At 39.7% G+C, this 24,120-nt stretch overlaps 1 protein-coding gene across 1 annotated transcript; it reads left to right on the top strand.

Annotated features, from left to right (window-relative positions):
* Positions 1 to 3,699: 3,699 nt before the first annotated feature.
* LOC140620590 (cytochrome P450 2C41) lies at positions 3,700 to 23,851 on the top strand. The gene is made up of 9 exons (XM_072804734.1): positions 3,700 to 3,909; positions 5,523 to 5,685; positions 5,855 to 6,004; positions 10,249 to 10,409; positions 12,868 to 13,044; positions 15,914 to 16,055; positions 16,215 to 16,402; positions 21,517 to 21,658; positions 23,481 to 23,851. The coding sequence occupies exons 1-9, from the start codon at positions 3,745 to 3,747 to the stop codon at positions 23,660 to 23,662; spliced, it is 1,470 nt and encodes a 489-aa protein (XP_072660835.1). The 5' UTR covers positions 3,700 to 3,744; the 3' UTR covers positions 23,663 to 23,851.
* The last annotated feature ends 269 nt before the right edge of the window (positions 23,852 to 24,120 follow it).

Below are 24,120 nucleotides of genomic sequence, written 5' to 3'. Positions count from 1 at the left end.
CTCTCAAATAAATAAATAAAATCTTGAAAAAAAATCTTTAAAGACACTATAAGAAAACATAACTAATGCTATTTGCAGCAACATGAAATGAAGAAACTAGATACTAAATGTAGGATTTTGCTTATATAAAGTCCACAAGCAGGGAAAACTAACCTTTGACATGATACTGGATACATTAAGGAGGAGAAGCTACCAAATAGGCATAAAAAGGCTTCTGGGGTCCTGGCAAATTTTTCTTGGTCTGATTTCACAGTATGTGTGTTCAAATGATAACTCCCTGAGCAGAACTTTTAAGACTTTATATATATCATGCTTCAATGAAAGGTTTATTTACAAAGAAACAATTATATCCAGAGTACTCTGTCACTGTGGAGGGCTTCCTGCTGAAGCCCCCTACCTATACCCCACCCCCACCCCCACCCCAACCATCCATTCAGGCCGTGATAGAAAATCCCTTCAGTGTGTGATGTTACCAAACTGGGAATTAAAAAGCTGAATTCTAAGACAAGGTCTTATACTGGATGAATTGATGACAATTCACCTCACCAAGTCACCAATTCCTCACTCCAAAAATGAATGTAGGGATGACACTAGGGATTTGATTCCTTCCATCTTGAATCATCTGTCACTCTTTTGTTTTATAAAGTGAAAGGGCCAGGCAGGAGCCTCAGCAAGAGGAAGGAGGAGCTAGCAGGGACACCCATCTCCCAAGTAATAAAATGATTGCTATTAAGAGAGCCATGGAAGGGTGCCTGGCTGCATCAGGCAGTAGAACATGCAACTCTCCATCTCAGGGTCGTGGGTCTAGCCCCACATTGGGTGCAGAGCCTACTTTTAAAAAAAAGAAAGAAAGAAAGGCTATGGAGTTCATTAAGTAGTGTGGCTCTTGTAGATCTAGGGCTAGGTGAGTGAGTCAGCAAATTAATGCTTCTCTTTTGTCTTTGGTAAATTACAAAATTTCAGCAAGCCCTGGACTCAACTTTTAAAGGTTATAAATCTTTTCTGACCCCTGTTTTAATCAATGCATTCTGCCATTATTGACTCAAATGTTTATTTGAAAGTCACTGACAAAGATAGTTCATGGAATAGTGAATCATACTCAGTGTACATTCAATAAATGTGGAGAAACTTAGTTGAACTGAATGTTTTTCTTGTTGGGAAGCATGCACCGCTCAGGGCATGTGAGCTCTGAACTCTACCACCTGCAATCTGTGTGTCCTTGGCAAAGGTGCTACAGCCCTGAGGCCCAGCTGCCTCATTCTTAAAATGGGAATATTATTTTAGGCAAAGGTAACTGAGTATCAAAAGAGAGATGATAAGAGGCACCTGGGTGGCTCAGTGGGCTAAGCATCTGCCGTTGGCTCAGATCATGATCCTGAGGTCCTGGAATCTAGCCCTGAATCCAACTCCCTGCTCAGCACAAAGTCTGCTTCTCCCTCTACCCCTCCACCACCTCCACTCATGTGCTGTCTCTCTGTCTCTCAAATAAATAAATACAATCTTTAAAAAAATATGATGATAGGTATGAAAATTCTGTAAATTATCAATATCCCTGTAATCATGAGTGATAAAACGTAACTGGGGTCTTGATAAAACTTGTTTAGTAAAAGAGCTTAGAAATAACTGCAGTAATCAATTTAGAGGAAATATATTTACAGAACATCACTTTGTACAAGCATTACCATTAGTGATCTGATAATGCACATCTATTATTCCAGTGATATCTAGACCTTCAGGACCACTGAATGTCGTCCATTCAGGTCTTCATGTTGTAGTGCTTCTGAGGACTTTTTTTTTTTTTTTTTTAAGATTTTTAAATACTCTTTACACCCAATGTGGGGCTCAAACTCACACCCTGAATATCAAGAGTCCCATGCTCCACCCACTGAGCCAGCCAGATGTCCCAGTTTTGTGGGTCAATTTAATGAATTCCCTGAATTCCATTCTCTGGCTTTTATTTTAAAATCTTTCCTCTTGGGGGATCCCTGGGTGGCGCAGCGGTTTAGCGCCGCCTGCAGCCTGGGGTGTGATCCTGGGGACCTGGGATCGAGTCCCGTGTCAGGCTTCCGGCATGGAGCCTGCTTTTCCCCTTTTCCCCCTCTGCCTGTGTCTTTGCCTCTCTTTCTCTCTCTCTGAATGAATAAATAAATAAATAAATAAATAAATAAATAAATAAATCTTAAAAAAAAAATAAAATCTTCCCTCCTTTGCTGTGCATACTTCATTCCATTATTTTTACAATGACAGGCCAAAAAAATCAACAGAAGGTGCTATGTCTAGAGGTCACTGTGAGGTGGAGGAAATATTTTCTCAAACCTCCTAAATTATTGGAGATTGGCTCTTCTGTTATCTGAGCAAGTTTCACTCCACAGTGATGGAAAGGGAAGAATCCCTATCTTTTATTTTTTTTCTCTTGAAAACCTACGGCCCTTTTATCTGTAGACTCACTCTGCTTAGTGAAGCCTGTTATTTTGTGAACAGTGAGGTATACATACATTAGAGGAACTAATGTTTTGGGGGTTTGATTTTGTTTTCCTATAATTGTTGAGGCAACTGTGATATAAGCCATAGTGCATAACAATGGGCATCAAAAGATCTAAGTTCAAATCCCATTTTAGTCATTTATAAACTGTGCAACACTGGTTGAGTCTCCTGTTGTCTCCAGATTTCCCTTTCTCCATTTGTAAAATAAAAATAAAAATCCCTTTTCCCTCTGTTGAGGGATGAGGATGCCAGAGTTTGATATATATAAACTTACTTAGCTAATTACTTGATACATCTTTGGACATTCAAGAGTTACATTACCTAGCTTATGGTTTTGTTTTGTTTTTTTTAAGATTTATTTATTTATTTATTTAAGAGAGAGCAGGCGCAGAGGGTGGGGCAGAGGGAGAGGGAGAAACAGACTTCCTGCTGAGCAGGGAGCCTGATGCAATGCTTGATCCCAGGACCCTGAGATCATGACCTGAGCGGAAGGCAGACAACCAACTGAGCCACCCAGGCACCCGTCTAGTTCATTCTTAATGTTAGTACAATACACTAAAATATTTCAAAAGGCTTTCATTTTCTAGGACAAAATATACTGGTGTTCAAGAAAACATCCAAGGATAAACTTTTTTTGTATATAAGGATTTCCCCCAAATCATGAATTCTCAAGTGGTCATTAATCTGAGAATCCAGAATGTTTTAAAATTCTTTTTTTTTTAAAGACTTTATTTATTTATTCATGAGAGACACACACAGAGAGAGAGAGGCAGAGACACAGGCAGAGGGAGAAGCAGGCTCCATGCAGGGAGCCCGACGTGGGACTCGATCCCGGGACTCCAGGATCACACCCTGGGCTGAAGGTAGTGCTAAACCACTGAGCCACCCGGGCTGCCCTGTTTTGCAGTTCTTGTGATCAAATAATTTACCGGCTTTCAATTGGAACCACCTAAAGTGTTAAAAAAAAAAAAAAAAAAAAACCCAAACAAACAAAACCCAAAACATTACCAGTACCTGGACTCCATCCCAGACCTGTTAGATCAGAACCTCGGGCATAGTATTAGATAGAAGCAAAAGAAAAGAACACCATAACAAAAAAAAAAAAAAAAAGAACACCATAGTTTTATCTTGATCAGTGGGCCAAAGTCCCTTCAAAAGAGAGATTAAAGTAAATCCAGCTGATGGATTATGAGTCACATGTTGCAGGGAGTGTTACAAAAGCTTTAGACTTCAAGCTCACAGTTGTCCAAGAAAGCTTCCATGGATCCAGTTGTGGTTCTGGTGCTTTGTCTCTCCTGTTGCCTTCTCCTTTCACTCTGGAAACAGAGCTCGAGGAAGGGGAAGCTCCCACCTGGCCCCACACCTCTCCCTTTTATTGGAAATATCCTACAGTTAGATAAGGACATCAACAAATCCTTAAGTAATGTAAGTATGTTTTATGCTCCTTCAGCAGTTTGCAAACGGTATGTATGTTAACCTCTACTTTTAAATTTTATTTTTTTTTTTATTTTTTATTTATTTATGATAGTCACACAGAATGAGAGAGAGAGAGTCAGAGACACAGGCAGAGGCAGAAGCAGGCTCCATGCACCGGGAGCCTGACGTGGGATTCGATCCCGGGTCTCCAGGATCGCGCCCTGGGCCAAAGGCAGGCGCCAAACCGCTGCGCCACCCAGGGATCCCAACCTCTACTTTTAAATAAAATGTGTCTATTAAAATTAATATATTAAAAATATTAGGATCCCTGGGTGGCGCAGCGGTTTGGCGCCTGCCTATTTTTATAAAAATAAAAAAAAAAAAGAGTTGCTTGGTTTCTGCTCAGGTCATGATCTCGGGGATCAAGCTGTCATTGGGCACCGAACTCAGCACAGCTCAAGATTCTCTCCTTTGCCCTATGCCCCTCTGCCACTCCCACTCATGCTCTTTCTCTGTCTAAAAGAGAAAAGCCAGGAATTCTGCCTTTTTTTGTTTGTTTCACAGCCTTTTGCTATGATTTCTGCCTGAAGATCAATGGTAAGAGAGGTGTTTTGTGATTAGAGATTTCATTCAAGAAGTCATCTACTAGTCTGTGTGTTTAGTTCAATAGCCATGAAATTGAAGTCTGGAGAAGCAATTGTGCCTGATATCAAGGAGAGAACTCTAGGTTCAGAACTAGCATGAATGAATGAAAAACAGGAAATCATCAGGGTCAGCATCCTCCAATTCTGTACAAAGCTGCTGTCCATATCCTGTGAACGGTGCAGAATAGAAGAAATTGTTCTTCCATGAGATACTGTGTGCCTTTTCATGTTAGTAATACCAGCAGGTCTCAAGCTGGAGTGGGCATTAGCACTATCTGGGATGATTTAAAACAAACAAACAAACAAACAAACAAACAAACATTTCTAATATCTATCATAAGGCTCCTGAATCAGAATCTCCGGGGGCTAGGGGTTCCTGGCTCAATAGAGCTTGTTACTCTTGATGTTGGAGTTACGAGTTCAAGCTCCATGTTGGGTGTGAACATTACTTAAAAATAAAATCCTTTAAAAAATAAAATAGAATAAAAAAATAATCTCCAGGGGACGAGCTTTACGGGTGATCCTGAAACAGTTCGGTACTGGTCCCAAAGCTAGGCACTGGGGACTCGTAAGTTGCTCAGACATCAGAGGTTGGCCAACCTAAGTAGGGTTGAAATTTGAGTGTTCTGTTATTAGACACTGGAAATATACAGGAAATTCTTTGAGCTTCAACCTCTTTATCTGTATAACAGGGTAAATAAGCCTAGCTCAAGGTGTTGATGTGATGATTAGTTGTAATAATCTGAGTACCAATTGCGCAGGCCATTGCCTGTCACATCAGAGGCCCTCTATATGTGTCAGCTGTAACAATCTTATTCATATATAAGATCCAGAAATATTGAAGCCACGTGCAGAATAAAAACATCGACAATATGATGATATCAGGCTGGCTTAATCATGCACACATACAAAAATCATGCACAAAATATAAATTGTGACTTCTTTTGCTAATATATATTTTTCCTTTGAATTTCTCAGCTCTCAAAAGCCTATGGCCCTGTATTCACTCTGTATTTTGGCATGAAACCCACTGTTGTACTGCATGGGTATGACGCAGTGAAGGAAACCCTGATTGATCTGGGAGAAGAGTTTTCTGCAAGAGGACGTTTCCCAATAGCCGAAAAAGTTAGTGGAGGACACGGTAGGTGTGCATGTACACATGTGTTCAGCACCGGTTATAGGGTTGGGAAGGATGGAAAACAGGAATTTGAAGAACTCAGCAGAACTTGGCCCATCATGAGTCGCCCAAGTATCCGCTTCCTCCTCCTTGCCTATGGCCTTCCCTCCAGCTTCTGTTCCCTCTTTGGTAGGAATCATTTTCACCAGTGGAAACAGATGGAAGGAGATGCGACGCTTTGCCCTCACGACCCTGCGAAATTTGGGGATGGGGAAGAGTGACCTTGAGAGCCGAGTTCAAGAGGAAGCCTGCTACCTTGTAGAAGAGTTGAGAAAAACCAATGGTGAGTGATTCTATAGCTCTGGCCTTGGCTGATTGTTCTCTTGTCTCCTGATGTCCTTGGAAACATTTCAGCCTCGTATGGCGAAACGGGTGTAGCAGAGAGCCACAGGAGCTTCTATGTATCTAGGCTTGCTGTGTGTGTCCTTTCATGACTTGTGCATACAGTGTGGGTATAAAAGTTCATTTAATCCTTTTCTGTCCTAAGTGTGTTTATTTCCAAATCATTACATCATAAATGTAAAACATTAGGGGACTCATTTAAAAAAAAATTTTTTTTAAGATTTTATTTATTCATTCATGAGAGACACAGAGAATGAGAGAGGCAGAGACACAGGCAGAAGGAGAAGCAGGCTCCATGAGGGGAGCCCGATATGGGACTCGATCCTGGGGTCCGAGGATCACCCTCTGAGCCAAAGGCAGACGCTCAACCGCTGAGCCACCCAGGCATCCCATGGACTCATTTTTTTTTTTTACAGAGTTAGAACAGCATTTTTTCCTATACTGTAAATGTGGGTTACCTATTTCAGAACATGTCACCAGGGTATACTTGTCAAGTGGACACAGTGGAAGCTACCTCATCACACCCTTATGGTGCTCATGAAACCAGTGACATGTGCTTTTACTTAATTGGTCTATATGTGTTTAGTCAACTTCATTGATCTTCTGAGGGTTTTTTCTAAGGTCTATGTCTACATTTCTGGCTAGTAATGATACTTTTTATGGTTGTAATTGCTTAGGCATCTTTACTGCTGCCCTCATTAATTTTGATGTCCCTGTCAACAACTATTTTGTTTATTTACTTATTTTTAAAAGATTTTATTTATTTATTTGACAGAGCCAGAGAGCACAAGCAGGGGGAATGGTCGAGGGAGAGGGAGAAGCAGGCTCCCTGCTGAGCAGGGAGCCTGATTCAGGGCTCAATTTCAGGACACCAGGGTCATGACCTGAGCCCAAGGCAGATGCTTAATGGACTGAGCCACCCAGGTAACCCAACAACTATTTTTTTTAAGTTTTTATTTAAAATTCCAGTTATTTAACATACAGGTTTTTTTTTTATTAGTTTCAGGTGTACAATGTAATGATTCAACACTTCCATATGTCACCTGGTGCTCATCACAAGTGCCCTCATAATCCCTATCACTTGCTTAACTCATCCCCCCACCCACCTCCCTTCTAACCATTAGTTTGCTTTCTACAGTTAAAAATCTGTGATCTATGAAGTGCTTGTCACAATGAATCTGTCAGTCTGGATTACAAATTACTCTGTTTTTAAATTCTTTCTCTCAAATGAAGTGAAAGATTAAAAACCAGATTTTTTTTTAAAACCAGATTTTAGCTGTGAATTTCACAGGCATGCACACACACACACACACACACAGAAATCTCAAGATCTTCCCAAATTATCCCTAAGGTCTTAAAATAATTTTTTCTGAAAGCTTAGTGTCCTTGCATGTTTCAGCTAACAAGGGGTCTGGAATAACAGCTAACTAAAATTCCCTCTCCTTCCTCATTTTTTATTCTGGTCACCTTTAATTACATTGATGATATGAAGTCGAAGGCTTTTACAGATAAAGTTTATTGATCATTTGATTATAGAAATTTCATTGAAAGGGCACCTGGGTGGCTCAGTGATAGAGCATCTATCTGCCTTTGGCTCAGGTTGTGATCCCAGGGTCCTGGGATCAAGTCCCACATTGGGCTCCCTGCAGGGAGTCTGCTTCTCCTTCTGCCTATGTCTCTGTACTATTAAGTTTTATATAGTTGTTTGCCTGCTTATTTATGTTCTCTGAGTCTCTCATGAAAGTGTTTATGTGCCTCCTGTGGTAGAATCCTGTTTCTTGGGACGCCTGGGTGGCTTAGTGGTTCAGCGTCTGCCTTTGGCTCGAGTCATGATCCCGGAGACCCTGCATGGAGCCTGCTTCTCCCTCTGCCTATGTCTCTGCCTCCTCGGGTCTCTCATGAATAAATAAATAAAATATTTTTTTAAAAGAAATTTCACTTAAATACTTCTCACTAAAAACAAAACCTTTCCTCTGCTTTCTCTGTAAAATGGCAGAGTTGACCTAAATGATAGTCCAGTTAAAAATTTAGAACTATGGTCTTCTAATGTTTATATATAGAAATACTCCAGAATTCCACAAGAGGGCAGGCTGTCCAAATAAGTCTGGGGCCTGACTGGTGATGATGGACATTATTTCCTAGAGAAGAAAATTATTATTATTTTCTATATTGCAGTAAAGAAATACAAGGACCCTGTTTATTGCCTTTTATTTATTTTTATTTTTTTATCTTTTAAATAAATTCCATGCTGAACGTGAGGCTTGATCTTATGACCATGAAATTAAGAATCACATGTTCTATCTACTGAGCCAGAGGCAACCAAGGACTCTATTTACCAATTTGTTCTTTTCTTTTTGCCTTGGTAGTGATTTAAGTTTGACATGGAGATTTCTTGTTTTATTTCTATTTTAGGCAAACAAATCTGTACTATAATTTATATTCATTTGTGTTAGTTTTTCTTCTCATGCAACATGGATAGCTTTTGCTTTTTTAAGTTTATTTTGTTCATCAAAATACCTGAATTTTTCCATGATCTTTCTTTCTTTGATCTTTTCCTCTGCTGGTTTTACACATGGTTCACTTCAACTATTCATTATATATAAAAGGTTTCCAGGTCACTAGCTATTTTCTTCCTACTTGAGTCTACAAGCTTAACAGGCAGGTGTGATTCTGCATCGATAACTTGAATTATTAGTTGCTTTTTTTTAAAGGTTTTATTTATTTATTCATGAGAGAACCAGAGAGAGAGGTAGAGACACAGGCAGAAGGAGAAGCAGGCTCCCTGCGTGGAGCCGGATGTGGTATTTGATCTCTACCCCCGGGATCACACCCTGAGCTGAAGGCAGATGCTCAACCACTGAGCCACCCAGGCATCCCCGGTGTTTTTTTTTTTTTTTTTTTAAATTTCTTTTTATTATTATTTTTAAGTAATCTCCACACCCAAATTAGGACTTGAACACTTGACTCCAAGATCAAGAGTCACGTGCTCACTTCACCTACTGAGCCAGCCAGGTGCCCCCATTAGCTGTTTTCATTTTTTTTTTTTTTAAAGATTTTATTTATTTATTCATGATAGTTACACAGAGAGAGACAGAGAGGCAGAGACACAGGCAGAGGGAGAAGCAGGCTCCACGCAGGGAGCCCAACGTGGGATTCGATCCCGGATCTCCAGGATTGCGCCCCGGGCCAAAGGCAGGCGCCAAACCGCTGCGCCACCCAGGGATCCCCATTTAGCTGTTTTCAAAAGTGGTTTCTGGGCAGCTGGGTGGTTCAGTGGTTGAGCATTTGCTTTTGGCTCAGGTCGTGATCCCAGGGTCCTAGGATTGGGTCCTGCATTGGGCTCCCTGCATGGAGCCTGCTTCTCCCTTTGCCTCTGCCTCTTTCTGTGTCTCTCATGAATGAATAAATAAAATCTTTAAAAAAATAATAATTGAAAGTGGGTTCTTTATTTTTTTTATTTTTTTATTTTATTTTATTTTTTATTTTTATTTTTTTAAATTTTTATTTATTTATGATAGTCACACACAGAGAGAGAGAGGCAGAGACATAGGCAGAGGGAGAAGCAGGCTCCATGCACCGGGAGCCTGACGTGGGATTCGATCCCGGGTCTGCAGGATCGCGCCCTGGGCCAAAGGCAGGCGCCAAACCACTGCGCCACCCAGGGATCCTTATTTTTTTTATTTTTTAAAAAAGATTTCATTTATTTATTCATTCATGAGAGACACACACAGAGAGAGAGACAGAGACACAAGCAAAGGGAGAAACAGGCTCCATGCAGGGAGTCTGACGTGGGACTTGATCCCGGGACTCCAGGATCACGCCCTGGGCCAAAGGCAGGCGCTAAACCACTGAGCCACACAGAGATCCTAAAAGTGACTTCCTTAAAGTTTTTCTTTTGCTTTTCAAAATAATAGTTACCTTGGGTCCGAATCAAGTAAACAAAGATAGTGATCTAATTGGAGTATTTGGAGAACTATTATTAAACAAACTAGGATAGAATGGACATTGCATTTAAGAGAAAAGTGATGTGTTGATTTTAAGCATGCTGAAATTTTTGCTGATAAAGGGGATTGCTAGGTAGATATTGCTTTAGAGATTCTAAAAATTGTCATTACCTATTATCAACAATAAAGACTTTTATATGCGTGTTTTAATGGTATTTTATAAATTTTTCCTATTCTTTAGCCTTACCATGTGATCCCACTTTTGTCTTGGGCTGTGCTTCCTGCAATGTGATCTGCTCCATTATTTTCCAGAATCGTTTTGACTATACAGATCAGACTTTAATTGGTTTCTTGGAAAAACTTAATGAAAACTTCAGGATTTTGAGCTCCCCATGGATCCAGGTGAGGTCAAGATCCTCTCTTTTCTCTGACAAGTCCAAAATTGTGTATGGATCATTCTGTGAAGTGAATGAAAACTGGGCATTTGGATATTATAATGTGGTAACTGTGGAAATGAAATTCTTCATCCTCCCTGAGATTTGTTTTTTTTTTTTTTTATTTGTTTTGCTTGCTATGGGTTTATTTTGCTTTTTGCTTTCTATAGGCTATAGATGTTTACTTAGTGACTTTTCTGAACCGGTTTGCTAAGTCTCTTCTTTGTCATATATGGTCTCTGAAATCTTTGATTCTTTAACTTGTGTTCAGGTAGTGTTTTGATGGAGTTTTCCTTGAATGGGACAAGTGGAAAAGAAGGGAGGAGGAGGGGGTGTGGGGAGAAAGAGAGGAGAAGGGAGAGGGAGGGAGGAAGAAAGGGAGGGAGGGAGGATGGAGGGAAGGACAGACTAAAGAACTCTTCCAAATTGGTTCTGTGCTGGGGCACTCCCTTCAGTGCTTTTATCAGACTGTTTTCAATTCTTTCTCAATCCTGTTGCTTACACACTGAGCCAATATCAGCCAGAGGTGAAAGCTTAAGGTCTTTTGAGGTCTTTTCTTAGCCTATGTCCTGTTTTCTGAATTTTAAAATGTCTAAATTCCTCAGTATACATGGGTACTTTTGAATGCCCTGATTTCTAGAAGATATTCTCTCCCAAGCTTTTCTTCCCAGCATCTGGTGCTCTATTTTAAATAATCTTTGCCTCAGGAGGCTGTGGATTATTCATTTGCCTTACAGAAGTTTTGAGACATGCCTGTTGCTTTCCCACCCTGAGTTCTAGGTTAGATGAAACAAAGACAAGAGTCTGTGTCAGTCCTTCAGATTGCCCCAGAGAAATTGCAACAGAGTAAAAACACAATATTTTGTAAAAATCTGCTCTAGTCTCTTGAACTAGAAACCAGAGTCCCACACAAGGAGCTGCCCTTGTTAAAACCACTGCTAAACTGAGGAAGGAGGTAGGACAGGGGCAAATTAAATATTCCACAAGCTTCCCCACCATTTTCAAGTTGTCTTTTTCTTGATTCAGCATTCACATGATGGCTATAAGCCTTTGTTTTCTAGAGTTCTGACAAGTTGATTCTTATGGTTTTTGCTAAAACTTTTAAAAAATATTTTATTTATTTATTATGAGAGACACACAGAGAGAGAGAGAGAGAGAGAGAGAGAGAGAGAGGTAGAGACACAGGCAGAGGGAGAAGCAGGTTCCATGCAGGGAACCTGACGTGGGACTCGATCCAGGGTCTCCAGGATCACACCCTGGGCCATAAGGCAGACGCTTAACCACTGAACTGCCCAGGTATTCTGGTTTTTGCTAAAACTTTTCGGCCTTTTTTTTTCTTTTTAAGAGTTTTTTTTTGTTGTTGTTGTTTTTGTTTTTGTTTTTGTTTTTTTGAGAGTCCTGCCTTTGAAGGTGTGTACTCTGACATTTTCACTGGTCATACTCAGTGGAGTGAATTTTTGAATACCATACTCCTCTCCTGCCCAGGGCAAGTGTCATGGAGTGTACATCTGGGAAGGATAGTTGAAACCTTTATTTCACAGACAAGAAGACAAATGTCCAAATGTGGAGCTGGTGGAATTCAAGCCCATTGACTCCCTGGCCAGTGGTCTTTCCAAGGCCCAGTTTTGGTAACTGTCAGAAACATGCCCACAGCAGTTAATGGGCATTCAGGTCCTTGCTGAAAGGTTCCTTTTGCCCACAAGGTTTGTCCTCCACTCACACTTAGTGACCTCTTCATCATATTCCTTCACAGAAATATGTTAATTTAGGAAGGAGGAGCATATCTCCTTCAAGCAGAGAAAACCTTTGGGACCATGGATGCCACCAGGGAACACTGATGAGGGAGTAGCTTGTGCTATGAATTAGGTTTTGCCCAAACTCCCTTAACTTCAGTCTTTTTTTTTTTTTTAAGATTTTATTTATTTATTCATGAAAGAGAGAGAGAGGCAGAGACACAGGCAGAGGGAGAAGCAGGCTCCATGCAGGGAGCCTGATGTGGGACTCGATCCCAGGTCTCCAGGATCACATCCTGGGCCGAAGGCAGGGGCTAAACCGCTGAGCCACCCGGGCTGCCCAACTTCAGTCTTCATCTATAAAATATGAATCATAGTAATTCATGGCATTCTATATTTTAAGGTTGTAGGGAAGAATTAATATTAAAAAATGAGAGAATGGATGTAAAGATGCTTTAATACTATAGGGTTGATGTATGATGTATAGGAGAATATCATGTATCATCATCTGGTCAGAGTTTCCCCTCAGGTTCTCTATGAGCACAGAGGATTACTTTATACACACAATGCAAAATGCTCCCCCAGAAGACAGAGACCATTTTGTCTTCATCTCATTTTTTAACCAGGGCTTGGCACGTTTTATATATGCTTTCAAAACTTTTTAACTTTATTAATTTTTTTTTTATCTTTAAGGCCTACAATAGTTTCCCTGCTCTCCTTCATTATCTCCCAGGAAGCCATAACACAATATTTAAAAATTTTGCTTTCATAAAAAGTTACATTTTGGAGAAAATAAAAGAACACCAAGAATCCTTCGATGTTAACAATCCTCGGGATTTCATTGATTATTTCCTGATAAAAATGGAACAGGTAAAATGCAGATCAGTTATTTGTTTACTTGTGGTTTTTGGTTTACTGATTTGTTCTCTCCTTATTGAGGATATTTAAATTGTCAGGTAAGAAATGCTTGACAATCACTTTAGGTACTTATGTATGCATAGATCTGGATTGAGCATCATAGAATGCGTTGTAAAGAGCTAATTCTAGAGAAGGAAGTTCCTTCATCTGAGGCCATCATTACTTTATCCAATCACTTTGTAGCTCTGCTCAGAAATGAGAAACCAATGAGTAGCCTAACATGGCAAGATGTCAACGATAATGATGAAGATGATTGTCAAAGAATTGTCCCTGGATTTCAATTGGACTGCTCAAATCACATATTCTAGGTAGAATGAAGTGAAGAAACTGGTCAAGTGGTTTGAAGAAACTAGAAGAGTGAAGAGAATTAACTTCCACTCTCTGCTTTCTCTGCCATTAGGGCAATGATTTTTATCTTTCTAGCGATCAGCTGATTTGAGAATCTGATTAAAAGTATGGTCACCTTCCCAGAAGAATGTACCTATGTGCATGTTTTTGTATTTTGCACATATTTTGAGGGATTTCCTTAATGCTAGTAAGACTCTCCACTGATTCTAGGCTAAGGAAGTTTCTGACATCTCTCATACTTCAATTAGCAGTATTTCCTTAATACTATATTTAAAAACTGCATTGCTCCTCTGGACTTCATGATAGTATTTAGATTCTAGCTTATTATTCCTTTTGTTGTTGTTAATATCTTCACATAGTATAATTCACATACCATACCATTCCCACATCTCAAGCACAATTCAGTAATTGTGTATTTTCAGATTTGTGCAACCACCACCACAATCAATTACCGAACATTTTCATCACCCTCAAAAGAAGCCCCATAAGATTGAGTACTCATTCCATTATTCTCAAAGCCTTCCAGCTTCAGGATTCACTATTCTACTTTCTGTCTCTATAGATTTACTATTCTGGATGTTTCACAGTAATGGATTTATACAGTATATAGTCTTTTGTTCTAGCTTCTTTCACTTCATTCCTTAGGCATAAAATTAGGCATAAAGTTGATAACCTATGTGTATGGAAGCACTGATTCTTCAAATTTACTTTAACAGATGGAAATGCTAATAATGTTTTATAACTGACCTATTCCTTTTCCTGGCCTTCAGTAATTTGGGGTTGGCAAGGTTAGAAAAGTGTGTGATGTTGATGTTACCAATGGGTCTAGCAGTAGAGCCATTGAGGTTAAGCCTGCCTTAATGGAGTTGATGACATGTTAGGCATGCCGCAGGTCTTGGGGATTGTAAGAATTTTATTAATGTTGGCCTAGAGGACTGGATAGGAAGAAATTTTTTTGTGTGTATTTTAGTGACTTTCTTAGTCAATATTTCAAATGGCCACATTGTTGTAGTCAATTTCATGTCACCCTTATCTTAAACCAACTTCAGTTGTCCTTGTGAGGTGCTTTTACTCCACTTAAAATTTATGAGATCTCTTTTTTTTTTAATTTTTATTTATTTATGATAGGCACACAGAGAGAGAGAGAGAGAGGCAGAGACACAGGCAGAGGGAGAAGCAGGCTCCATGCACCGGGAGCCCGACGTGGGATTCGATCCCGGGTCTCTAGGATCGCGCCCTGGGTCAAAGGCAGGCGCCAAACCGCTGGGCCACCCAGGGACCCCAAACTTCTGAGATCTCTTTGTAGTCAGTCTCTTATCCTCAGCATCTGCCTCACTCTCCTTCATCCACTATGGGTGGTTAATGCTCAAATTTTCTGTCTTCATGTCTGTAATATTCTATTTGTATCCCCATTAATTCCTGCACTTGTTTCCTAAACCAAATTGCCTCCTGCCTCACATCTGGAATACAATAGCAGCTGGCCCCCTTTTGTCTTTGTAAATCCATTCTCACAATAATCTGTTCTCGGATATGCTGCCATGTTAGCTTTTGCATATTTTCAACTATATAATGAGTTTTTAGGCAATATAGAGTCCATAGAAATTCTATAACAGAAGAGGAGAATTGCAAACTCTTGATCATGGTTTATGCCATTTTTCAAGATATGGCTCTAATTTACTCATTTCTATCAGTTAAGACTGCATTTGCCTACCAACAAGAGAAAACCCAATTAACAATGTTTTAAAGAAATAGTGGGTTTATTTACCTCATGTAGAGAGGATATCATGTTGAGCAGTCCAGGACTTGTACAGTAGTCCTGAAGTATCATGGACTCAGGTGCTTTCTTCCATTTTTATTTAGCATTCTTTTTTTCTTTTCTTTTTTTTTTTTTTTTTTAAGATTTTATTTACTTATTTGAGACAGAGACCGAGATAGTGAAGGAGATCGCAAGAGAAAGTGGGGAGGAAAGGGAGAAGCAGGCTTGCGGGTGAGCAGGGATCCCCATTCAGGCCTTGATTCCAGGACTCCGGGATCATGACCTGAGCCAAAAACAGATGCTTAACTGACTGAGCCACCCAGATGCCCCTTTATTTAGCATTCTTAGTATGTAGGCTTCATGTTCATGTTTCCAGATGATATCTATACTGTCTCCACCTATATGTGTGTGTAGCTCTGCAGTAAGAAGAAGGAAGGAAAGAAAGTGACATCAATAGGCTATTGGTAAGAAATGGATTGCTTGGCCAATTTAGCTGCAAAAGAGGCTAGGAAATGAAATTTGTAGGAAAGCAAAGGATAAGGGAATAGGAAATAAAGATTGGGTCAACTAATCCAGACAATTTTCCATACCACACAGTTGTTATTTTAACACTGCAGTTTCTAAGTTTGCTTAACTTTATAACGATGTGTTACTTTGGATTAGTTGTAATCACATATCCTGGTGAACCAGTAAATACTTATGTCAAATAATTCCTAGGAAAAGCACAACCAGCCATTGGAATTTACTTTCGAAAACTTGAAAACTATTGCCACTGATTTGTTTGGAGCTGGGACAGAGACAACAAGCACAACCCTACGATATGGTCTCCTGCTCCTGCTGAAACATCCAGAAGTCACAGGTATGGCCAGCATGGTGGGCAGAGTGTGCTTTGAGGCATAAAACTGATGTTTATAATGATGTTGGAATACCTTCAAAGAGTTCATATTACCTGAATTGGCATGTAAACGTATGTATGCATTTGTCTCTTCGTTCATCAGTCTCATTTGTATTTTATCAGTGAAAGTCCAGGAAGAGATTGACCGTGTAATTGGCAGACACCAGAGCCCTCGCATGCAGGACAGGAGTCGCATGCCCTACACGAATGCGGTACTGCATGAGATCCAGAGATACATTGACCTTGTCCCAAACAGCCTGCCTCATGCAGTGACCTGTGACGTTAAATTTAGAAACTATGTCATCCCCAAGGTAAGATGTGTTTCTCCTACACCTGACTTCAGCGCTCATGAAGTTCCCATATGCACAGTATGGTTTCAAACCTCTACCAATATTTATGAGAAAAGTGTGTAAATCATACTTGTGGCAGCTTGATGGTTTTTGTGCTGTTTCCAGTTTGAGACTATAAATTTTTTTTTAATATTTTATTTATTTATTCATGAGAGACACACAGAGAGAGGCAGAGACATAGGCAGGGGGAGAAGCAGGCTCCCTAAAGGTAGCCTGATGCGGGACTTTATCCCAGAACCCCAGCATCACAACCTGAGCCAAAGGCAGACGCTCAACCACTAAGCCACCCAGGTGCCCCAGGCTATAAATTTTTACGACAGGTTTCAGTATCTGGTTGTGTAAATTTTCCAAATTTGTTCTATTTCTTTAATATTGTTTTAGCTACTCTTATCTGTTTACATTTCCAAATAAATTTTAGTATCAGTTTAATCAATTAATCAAAGCTCTTGGCAGTGATTTTTATCAGGGTGATAGTAAATTAGTTTGGAAAGAATTGACATGTTGAATCTTTCAATTCATGGATATGGTATATTCTCCAATTTATTTGGGCTTTCTTTAATTTTTTTCAGTATTTTCCGTGCAGTGGCTTGTACATCTATTAGGTTTTTCCTAGATAAATGATATTTTTGATGTTATTATAAATAGTATAATTTTTTAAATGCCTATTCTACTTTTTTGGAAATATAATTGACTTTATTATTTTGAATGCCTTATCTCTAGCAACCTTTATTACTAGACTTAATTGTCTTTATTATTTAATTGGCTTTATTATTTTGAATGCCCTATATCAGCAACCTTTCCAGATACACTTATCGTTGTTAATAATTTGTGGATTTGTAATTTCCATGTACACAGTTCTGTGATGTGGTTTAATATTTGTTTTAGGGATCCCTGGGTGGTGCAGCGGTTTAGCGCCTGCCTTCAGCCCAGGGCGCGATCCTGGAGACCCGGGATCGAATCCCATGTCGGGCTCCCAGTGCATGGAGCCTGCTTCTCCCTCTGCCTGTGTCTCTGCCTCTCTCTGTCTCTGTGTGACTATCATAAATAAATAAAAATTAAAAAAATATTTGTTTTAATAACTACTATTTGAGCTTTAAATTTTATATAGTTACAATTAGATTTAATTTTTTTTTTTAAGATTTTTATTTATTCATAGAGACACAGCTAGAGAGAGAGAGGCAGAGACACAGGCAGAGGGAGGAGCAGGCTCCATGCAGGGAGCCCAACGTGGGACTCCAGGATCTCCAGGGTCTCCAGGATCACGCCCTGAGCTGCAGGCGGCGCTAAACCACTGCGCCACCAGGGCTGCCCTAGATTTAATTTAAAGATAAGTAACCATGGATCACTCACAGCCACTGTGTTGGACAGGATTGTTCTAAGTTTTTTTTTTTTTTCTGTAATACTTAAAATCTTATCTTAAAACCATCCTTTTTTTTTTTTTAAACCATCCTTAATTCTGCAATACTAAAAACTCAAAAAATTAAAAATAAATATGTTTGCTGCAATTTCATCCAGGGACCAAAACCTAACTTGAACTGAAGTGAATCTATTTATATTCTTGTTGATGCCACTTTGTGTAAATATCATGTTTTGCTAAAGAAATATCAATGTGGGGGCACCTGGCTGGCTCAGTTAGTGAAGCATGTGACTCTTGATCTTGGGGTTGTAAATTCAAGCCCTATGTTGCATTTAGAGATAACTTAAAATAAAATCTTAAAAAAAAAAAGGGAATATCAATGTGTTTGATTATATGGTACTACATTATTGGGAGTATTTTACTTTATTTAAAGATTGATTTATTTGAGGGAGAGAGAAAGCAAAAGAGCACAAGTGGAAGGAGAGGTGTAGAGGAAGAGAGTTCCAATTGCTCTAGACACCCTCCACCACTTGCCATTGTTGGTGTTTTTACATTTTAGATACTAAAAGTGCTTGCGTAGTGGTATCACATTTTGTTTTACTTCTATTTTCTGGATGGACAATGATGTTTTGCTTCTTTTCATATGCTGATTGACTATTCATATATATTTTTTGGTAGAATGCTGAAGTAATATTCCTATAAGGTAAGGTCATTTACTTATTTAATTATTGCAATCCTTTATATATTTTATATGTAAGTCTTATATGTAGGTGTTGCTAACATTTACTCTCAACCTGTGAGTTGTTTTTTTTTTTTTTTCTTTCTTCCTTATGTGTTCAAAGAATGTCTTTCAAAGAGCAGAAGTTTTGGATTTTGTTAGAGTCCAATTTATCAATTGTTTCTCTTTTGACTTGTGCTTTTGTGTCCTACCTTAAAAATTTGTTGCTGACATGTGTTCCCAAATACTTGCCCTTATGTTTTCTTCTACGAGTTTTATACTTTCAGTTTTTATATTTAGGTCTGTGACCCATTTACAGTTCATTTTTACTTATAGTGTAAAGTGGTAATTGTATTTTTTTGTTGTTTTTCTGGATATCCAGAACTTGTCCCAGAATCATTTATTGAAAATATACTTGCTTTTTAAATCTTACAGTAACACTTCTACGTATTACTTGTCTTAAGATATATAAAGCAATAATTTTGAAAACAAAATTATAGATTTTAAATATGAGAAACTTAGAAGATGGAATTTCCTTCTAATTTTTAGTTTAAAAAATTAAAAAATATAAATAGCATTTAAACACACACAATGGCTCTGTAATGTCTTATGTATATATAAATAATATATATGAAAATGTGTATACATTTATATTTTAAGTGCATATCTACCTATGTCCATCAATCTTTCTCATTCCTAAATACTGCGGTATGTGCCTTCTAAGAACAAGGGCTTCCTTCAGAGTAATAACAGCATTCACAATTAAGGATTTATCATCTATACAATAATTTTATCTAATATATAGTCTATAATTATATTTTTTTCAATTATCCTAAAATATCGTTTATAGCTTTTTTTGAGGGGGCATCTAGTATCTTTTTTTTTTTCCTAAAGATTTATTTATTTATTCATGAGAGACACAGAGAGTAAGAGGCAGAGACACAGGCAAAGGGAGAATCAGGCTCCCTGTGGGGAGCCTGATACGGGACTTTATCCCAGGACCCCAGGATCACGACCTGAGCCAAAGGCAGACACTCAACCACTGAGCCACCCAGGTTCTCGTGGGGGCATCTTCTGTCTAATCAAAGAATAAGTATGTAATTTGATTATCTGTCCCTTTTGGCCCCTTTTGTGAAGATCAGTTCCTCTTCCTTTATTTGTTTCATTTCAGTACGCTTAACAGTTTTGAAGAGTCCAGGACAGTTGTCATGTAGAATATTCCTCAGTCTATTTTGGTGTGGTTTTGGTTTTGTTTTGAGATTAGATTCCAAAGCTGTGTTTTGGAGAAGAAAATTACATAGATGATGTATATGTCCCACTACATCACATTTTGGCTAGAGACATGTAATATCAATTTATACCATTATTGGTGATGCTAAGGCAATCACTTATTAAGGAGGTATCTGCCATAATTCTCTACTGCTGAGATTCTATTTTTCTTTTCTTTTTTTAAAAAGATTTTATTTATTTATTCATGAGAGACACAGAGGGAGAGAGAGAGAGAGAGAGGGAGAAGAAGAGACACAGGCAGAGGGAGAAGCAGGCTCCATGCAGGGAGCCCAACGTGACTCCATCGCAGGTCCCCAGGATCACACCCTGGGCTGAAGGCAGGCATTCAACCACTGAGCCACCCAGGCATCTCAGTAAATACATTTTAAAAATAGAATCTCGGCAGGCTCCCTGTATGGAGCTTGCTTCTCCCTCTGCCCATGTCTCCGCCTCTCTCTCTCTCTCTCTCTCTGTCTCATGAATAAATAAATAAAATCTTTAACAACAACAACAAAACAAAACAAAACCAACAAAAAAGACTCATATGCTGTATCACCTGAGCCAGCCAGGTTGCTCCACCAGAGTCATTTCGAATCAGATCAGACCTCAATTTTTTTTTTTAAGGATTTTATCTATTTATTTGACAGAAAGAGAGCACAAGCAGGGAGAGTGGCAGGCAGACAGATAGGGAGAAGTAGGCTCCCCACTGAGAAAGGGTCCCAGGACCACGACCTGAGCTGAGGATAGACACCCAACCAACTGAGTCACCCAGGTGCCCAAGACCTCTATTTTCAAAAGTCCTATGAACAGATTACTAATACTCCCGACTTTTCAAGAGCCAACAGAGGCTTCAGTTTTATTTATTTATTTATTTATTTATTTATTTATTTATTTAGTATTTATTTTAAAATCTTTTTTATTTATTTATTTTTATTTTTTAACATTGTATTTATTTATTTGAGAGAGAGAGAGCATGAGCAAGGGGAAGAGAAGAGGAAGAGGCAGAGGGAGAGAGAGAATCCCAAGCCAAATTTGTGCTGAGCTTGGAGCCCAACTTGGAGCTTGATCTTATGACCTTGAGATCCCAATCTCAGCTGAAACCAAGAGTTGGACACTCAACCAATTAAGCCACCCAGGCACCCCTAGACACTTCCATTTTAAACCGTAATCCACATGAGGTCCATGAAAACTGAGGCGATGAAATAGAGCAGTGAGTGGACAGACACAAGTGTCCAAACATTGTGATCAGTGGAGGTGATTCAGAGGTCTGGTGCCCAAGAAACCAAGTGCTCAGTATTTCAGACCCTACTGGAGGCCATTTTAGCATCCTGACTAGCATGGCCTTAATATCATCCCAGTTTATTACTTGGTCTGTCTAGCTGAAAATGCCATTGCTCTTCTTTGGACCTGGGATTCCTCACATATAGATCAAAATATGGAACTAAGGGATCCCTGGGTGGCGCAGCGGTTTGGCGCCTGCCTTTGGCCCAGGGCGCGATCCTGGAGACCCGGGATCGAATCCCACGTCGGGCTCCCGGTGCATGGAGCCTGCTTCTCCCTCTGCCTCTCTCTCTCTCTCTCTCTCTGTGACTATCATAAATAAATAAAAATTTAAAGAAAAAAAAAACCACCTCTTTAAAAAAAAAAAATATGGAACTAAGTGATTTGCCACATTTCTTCCAGTTCCACACCTTCTTTATAACCCAGCTTATCTTCGTCTGTTCATTCCAGGGCACAACTATATTAATATCACTGTCTTCTGTGCTATCTGATGAAAAAGAATTCCCCAGACCAGAGATATTTGACCCTGCCCACTTCCTGGATGATAGCGGCAACTTCAAGAAGAGTGACTACTTCATGGCTTTCTCAGCAGGTAATAAGAATTAATTTCCTTAGGTGCTGAAGGGGAGAAAATATTTTGGGGGAATCAGTTGAAACTTACATGGTACCTGCTCAAGGCTGGATAGAATTGTTCTTTGTCCACGATCAGAAGCATCAGTCCCAATGCCAATGCACTTTCCCCTACTCACCATACATCCTCATTATTGGAACTTTGGCTCGGTGACCCCGTTCTTCCAAAGTGAGAAAGCTAGAGAATTAAGTTCATTGAATTCTGCCTCTAGATATATCACTGAACCACCAAGAGCTCCTCTTAGCAGATGAAACTCATTTAGACTTTACTCTCTGGCCATATATAACTCCTCAACTTTGAATTAAGTATCTTCTATGTGGGATGTCTGTGTCTGACTTCAGCTCAGGTCACGATCTCAGGGTCCTGGGATTAAGTCTTGCCTTGGGCTCCCCACTCAGTAGGGAATCTGCTTGTCCCTCTGCCCTTCCCCACCACTCATTCTCTCTCTCTCTCTCTCTCTCTCAAATAAATAGATAAATAAACAAAATCTTTTAAAAAAGATATCTTCTATGCGATATCCCTTACTGCCCAGTTATGTAATATATATAAGTATCCATAAGCACAGAACAGACACCAAAGAGGCTCACACTCTAGTGAGGGAGGCAAATTAGTAAATCTAGTAAGACTAGTGTTGTGGGAGAGAAAAACACAGGCTGCTCAGGAGACCAGAAGAGGGGGACGCCTGGGTGGCTCAGTGGTTGAGCATCTGCCTTCACGCCCAGGGTGTGATCCTGGAGTCCCAGGATCGAGTCCCACATCAGGCTCCCTGCAGGGAGCCTGCTTCTCTCTCTGCCTATGTCTCTGCCTCTCTCTGTGTGTCTCTCATGAATAATAAATAAAATATTTTAAAAAAAGGAGACCAGAAGAGGAAGCTGCCTGCTTCCTGCTCATTCATACTCTACAGTGAGGCATAAAGTGGAATAAACAGAATTCTAACAGCAGAAAAGGAATTTGAGGGCAGCCTGGGTGGCTCAGCGGTTTAGCGCCAACTTTGGCCCAGGGCGTGATCCTGGAGTCCCGGGATCGAGTCCCAGGTCAGGCTCCCTGCATGGAGCCTGGTTCTCCCTTTGCTTCTCTCTCTCTCTCTCTCTCTCTCTCTCTCTCTCTCTCTTAAATAAATAAATAAATAAATAAATAAATAAATAAATAAAATCTTAAAAAAAAAAAAAAAAAGGAGGGCAGCCTAGGTGGCTCAGCGGTTTAGCGCCACCTTCAGCCCAGGGTGTGATCCTGGAGACCTGAGATCGAGTCCCACGTCGGGCTCCCTGTGTGGAGCCTGCTTCTCCCTCTGCCTGTGTCTCTGCCTCTCTCTCTCTCTCTGTGTGTCTCTCATGAATAAATAAATACAATATTTCTTAAAAAATGAAATCACATGAAGGGAAAAAATCTTTGTCTAAATTTTATGCCCAAGGTAGAAAGGGAAACACAGATATATGAGTTCCCTTCTCTTAGTCCTCCCTCCAATGCACTTGGACAGGTGGATTATTTCTACAAGAATTTGTGGAAACTGGAAATGTGAAAAGAGCAATTATAATATGGGAATACATAATGAAGTGCTTGATATAGGCCTGATACTCAAGAGATATTTGTTGAATAAAGAGTTCCCGTGAAGATACTCAGTGAATAGCAACCATTTCTCTCCTTCTATCCATCTGTCCCTCTAACCTTCCTTACGGCTATCCATCAGTATAGTCATCCATCAGATAATTTTTGTGACATACTTTTTGGGGCAGTTCAAAACATAGCATTCAAGAAACAAATCCCTTGTGTTTGTTATTTTCAGGAAAACGAATTTGTGTGGGAGAAGGACTGGCCCGCATGGAGCTGTTTTTATTCCTGACCACCATTTTACAAAAATTTACCCTGAAACCTCTGGTCGATCCAAAGGACATTGATACCACCCCACTTACCAGTGGGTTTGGCCATGTCCCACCCACCTACCAGCTCTGCTTCATTCCCGTGTGAGGAAAGGCAGACCACCTGCCTGCTGTTGTGCTATTGTCTGTAGATCCTCTTCCTCTGGGGTATCATTCATCTCCCTCTCACTACTGGGGATGCTTTCCCCGACCTTATCTCATATTTCCCCATTCCTTCCATTCCCAGTGAACATCCAACCTCCATTAAAGGAAAGTCTCCAGAATTTCTTTGCACAAATGCTGTACTGTTTTTTATACTCTGTTACACGTGTATTTGCCACCACATATGCTAATACTTATCTAATATTGAGCTGTTATTATGTTATCCCTGTGAAATGAAACAAAATGATTAGTATAAGCAAACACAGAGCCATTTGTCCTCTGCATGTTCTAAATGGAAACCATTATCATTTGCTGTGCCAGTTCTTAGACTTTCCTTCTTTTGTGCACAATACTGGTAAGAAATGGAAGAAAATAGAGTCCAGAGAGGCCACTCTGTCCTCATGA

The sequence above is a fragment of the Canis lupus genome, chromosome 29 (assembly GCF_048164855.1).
Source record: "Canis lupus baileyi chromosome 29, mCanLup2.hap1, whole genome shotgun sequence".
Taxonomy (NCBI): domain Eukaryota; kingdom Metazoa; phylum Chordata; class Mammalia; order Carnivora; family Canidae; genus Canis; species Canis lupus.
The sequence above is the reverse complement of the archived record's forward strand: the minus strand, read 5'-3'. Positions and strand labels throughout refer to the sequence as shown.

Coding starts and splice junctions, on each gene's coding strand:
- LOC140620590 (XM_072804734.1), top strand. CDS start 3,745: ATGGATCCAGTTGTGGTTCTGGTGCTTTGTCTCTCCTGTTGCCTTCTC. Junction 13,045..15,913: donor TCCTGATAAAAATGGAACAG/GTAAAATGCAGA, acceptor AATAATTCCTAG/GAAAAGCACAACCAGCCATT. Junction 16,403..21,516: donor GAAACTATGTCATCCCCAAG/GTAAGATGTGTT, acceptor TGTTCATTCCAG/GGCACAACTATATTAATATC.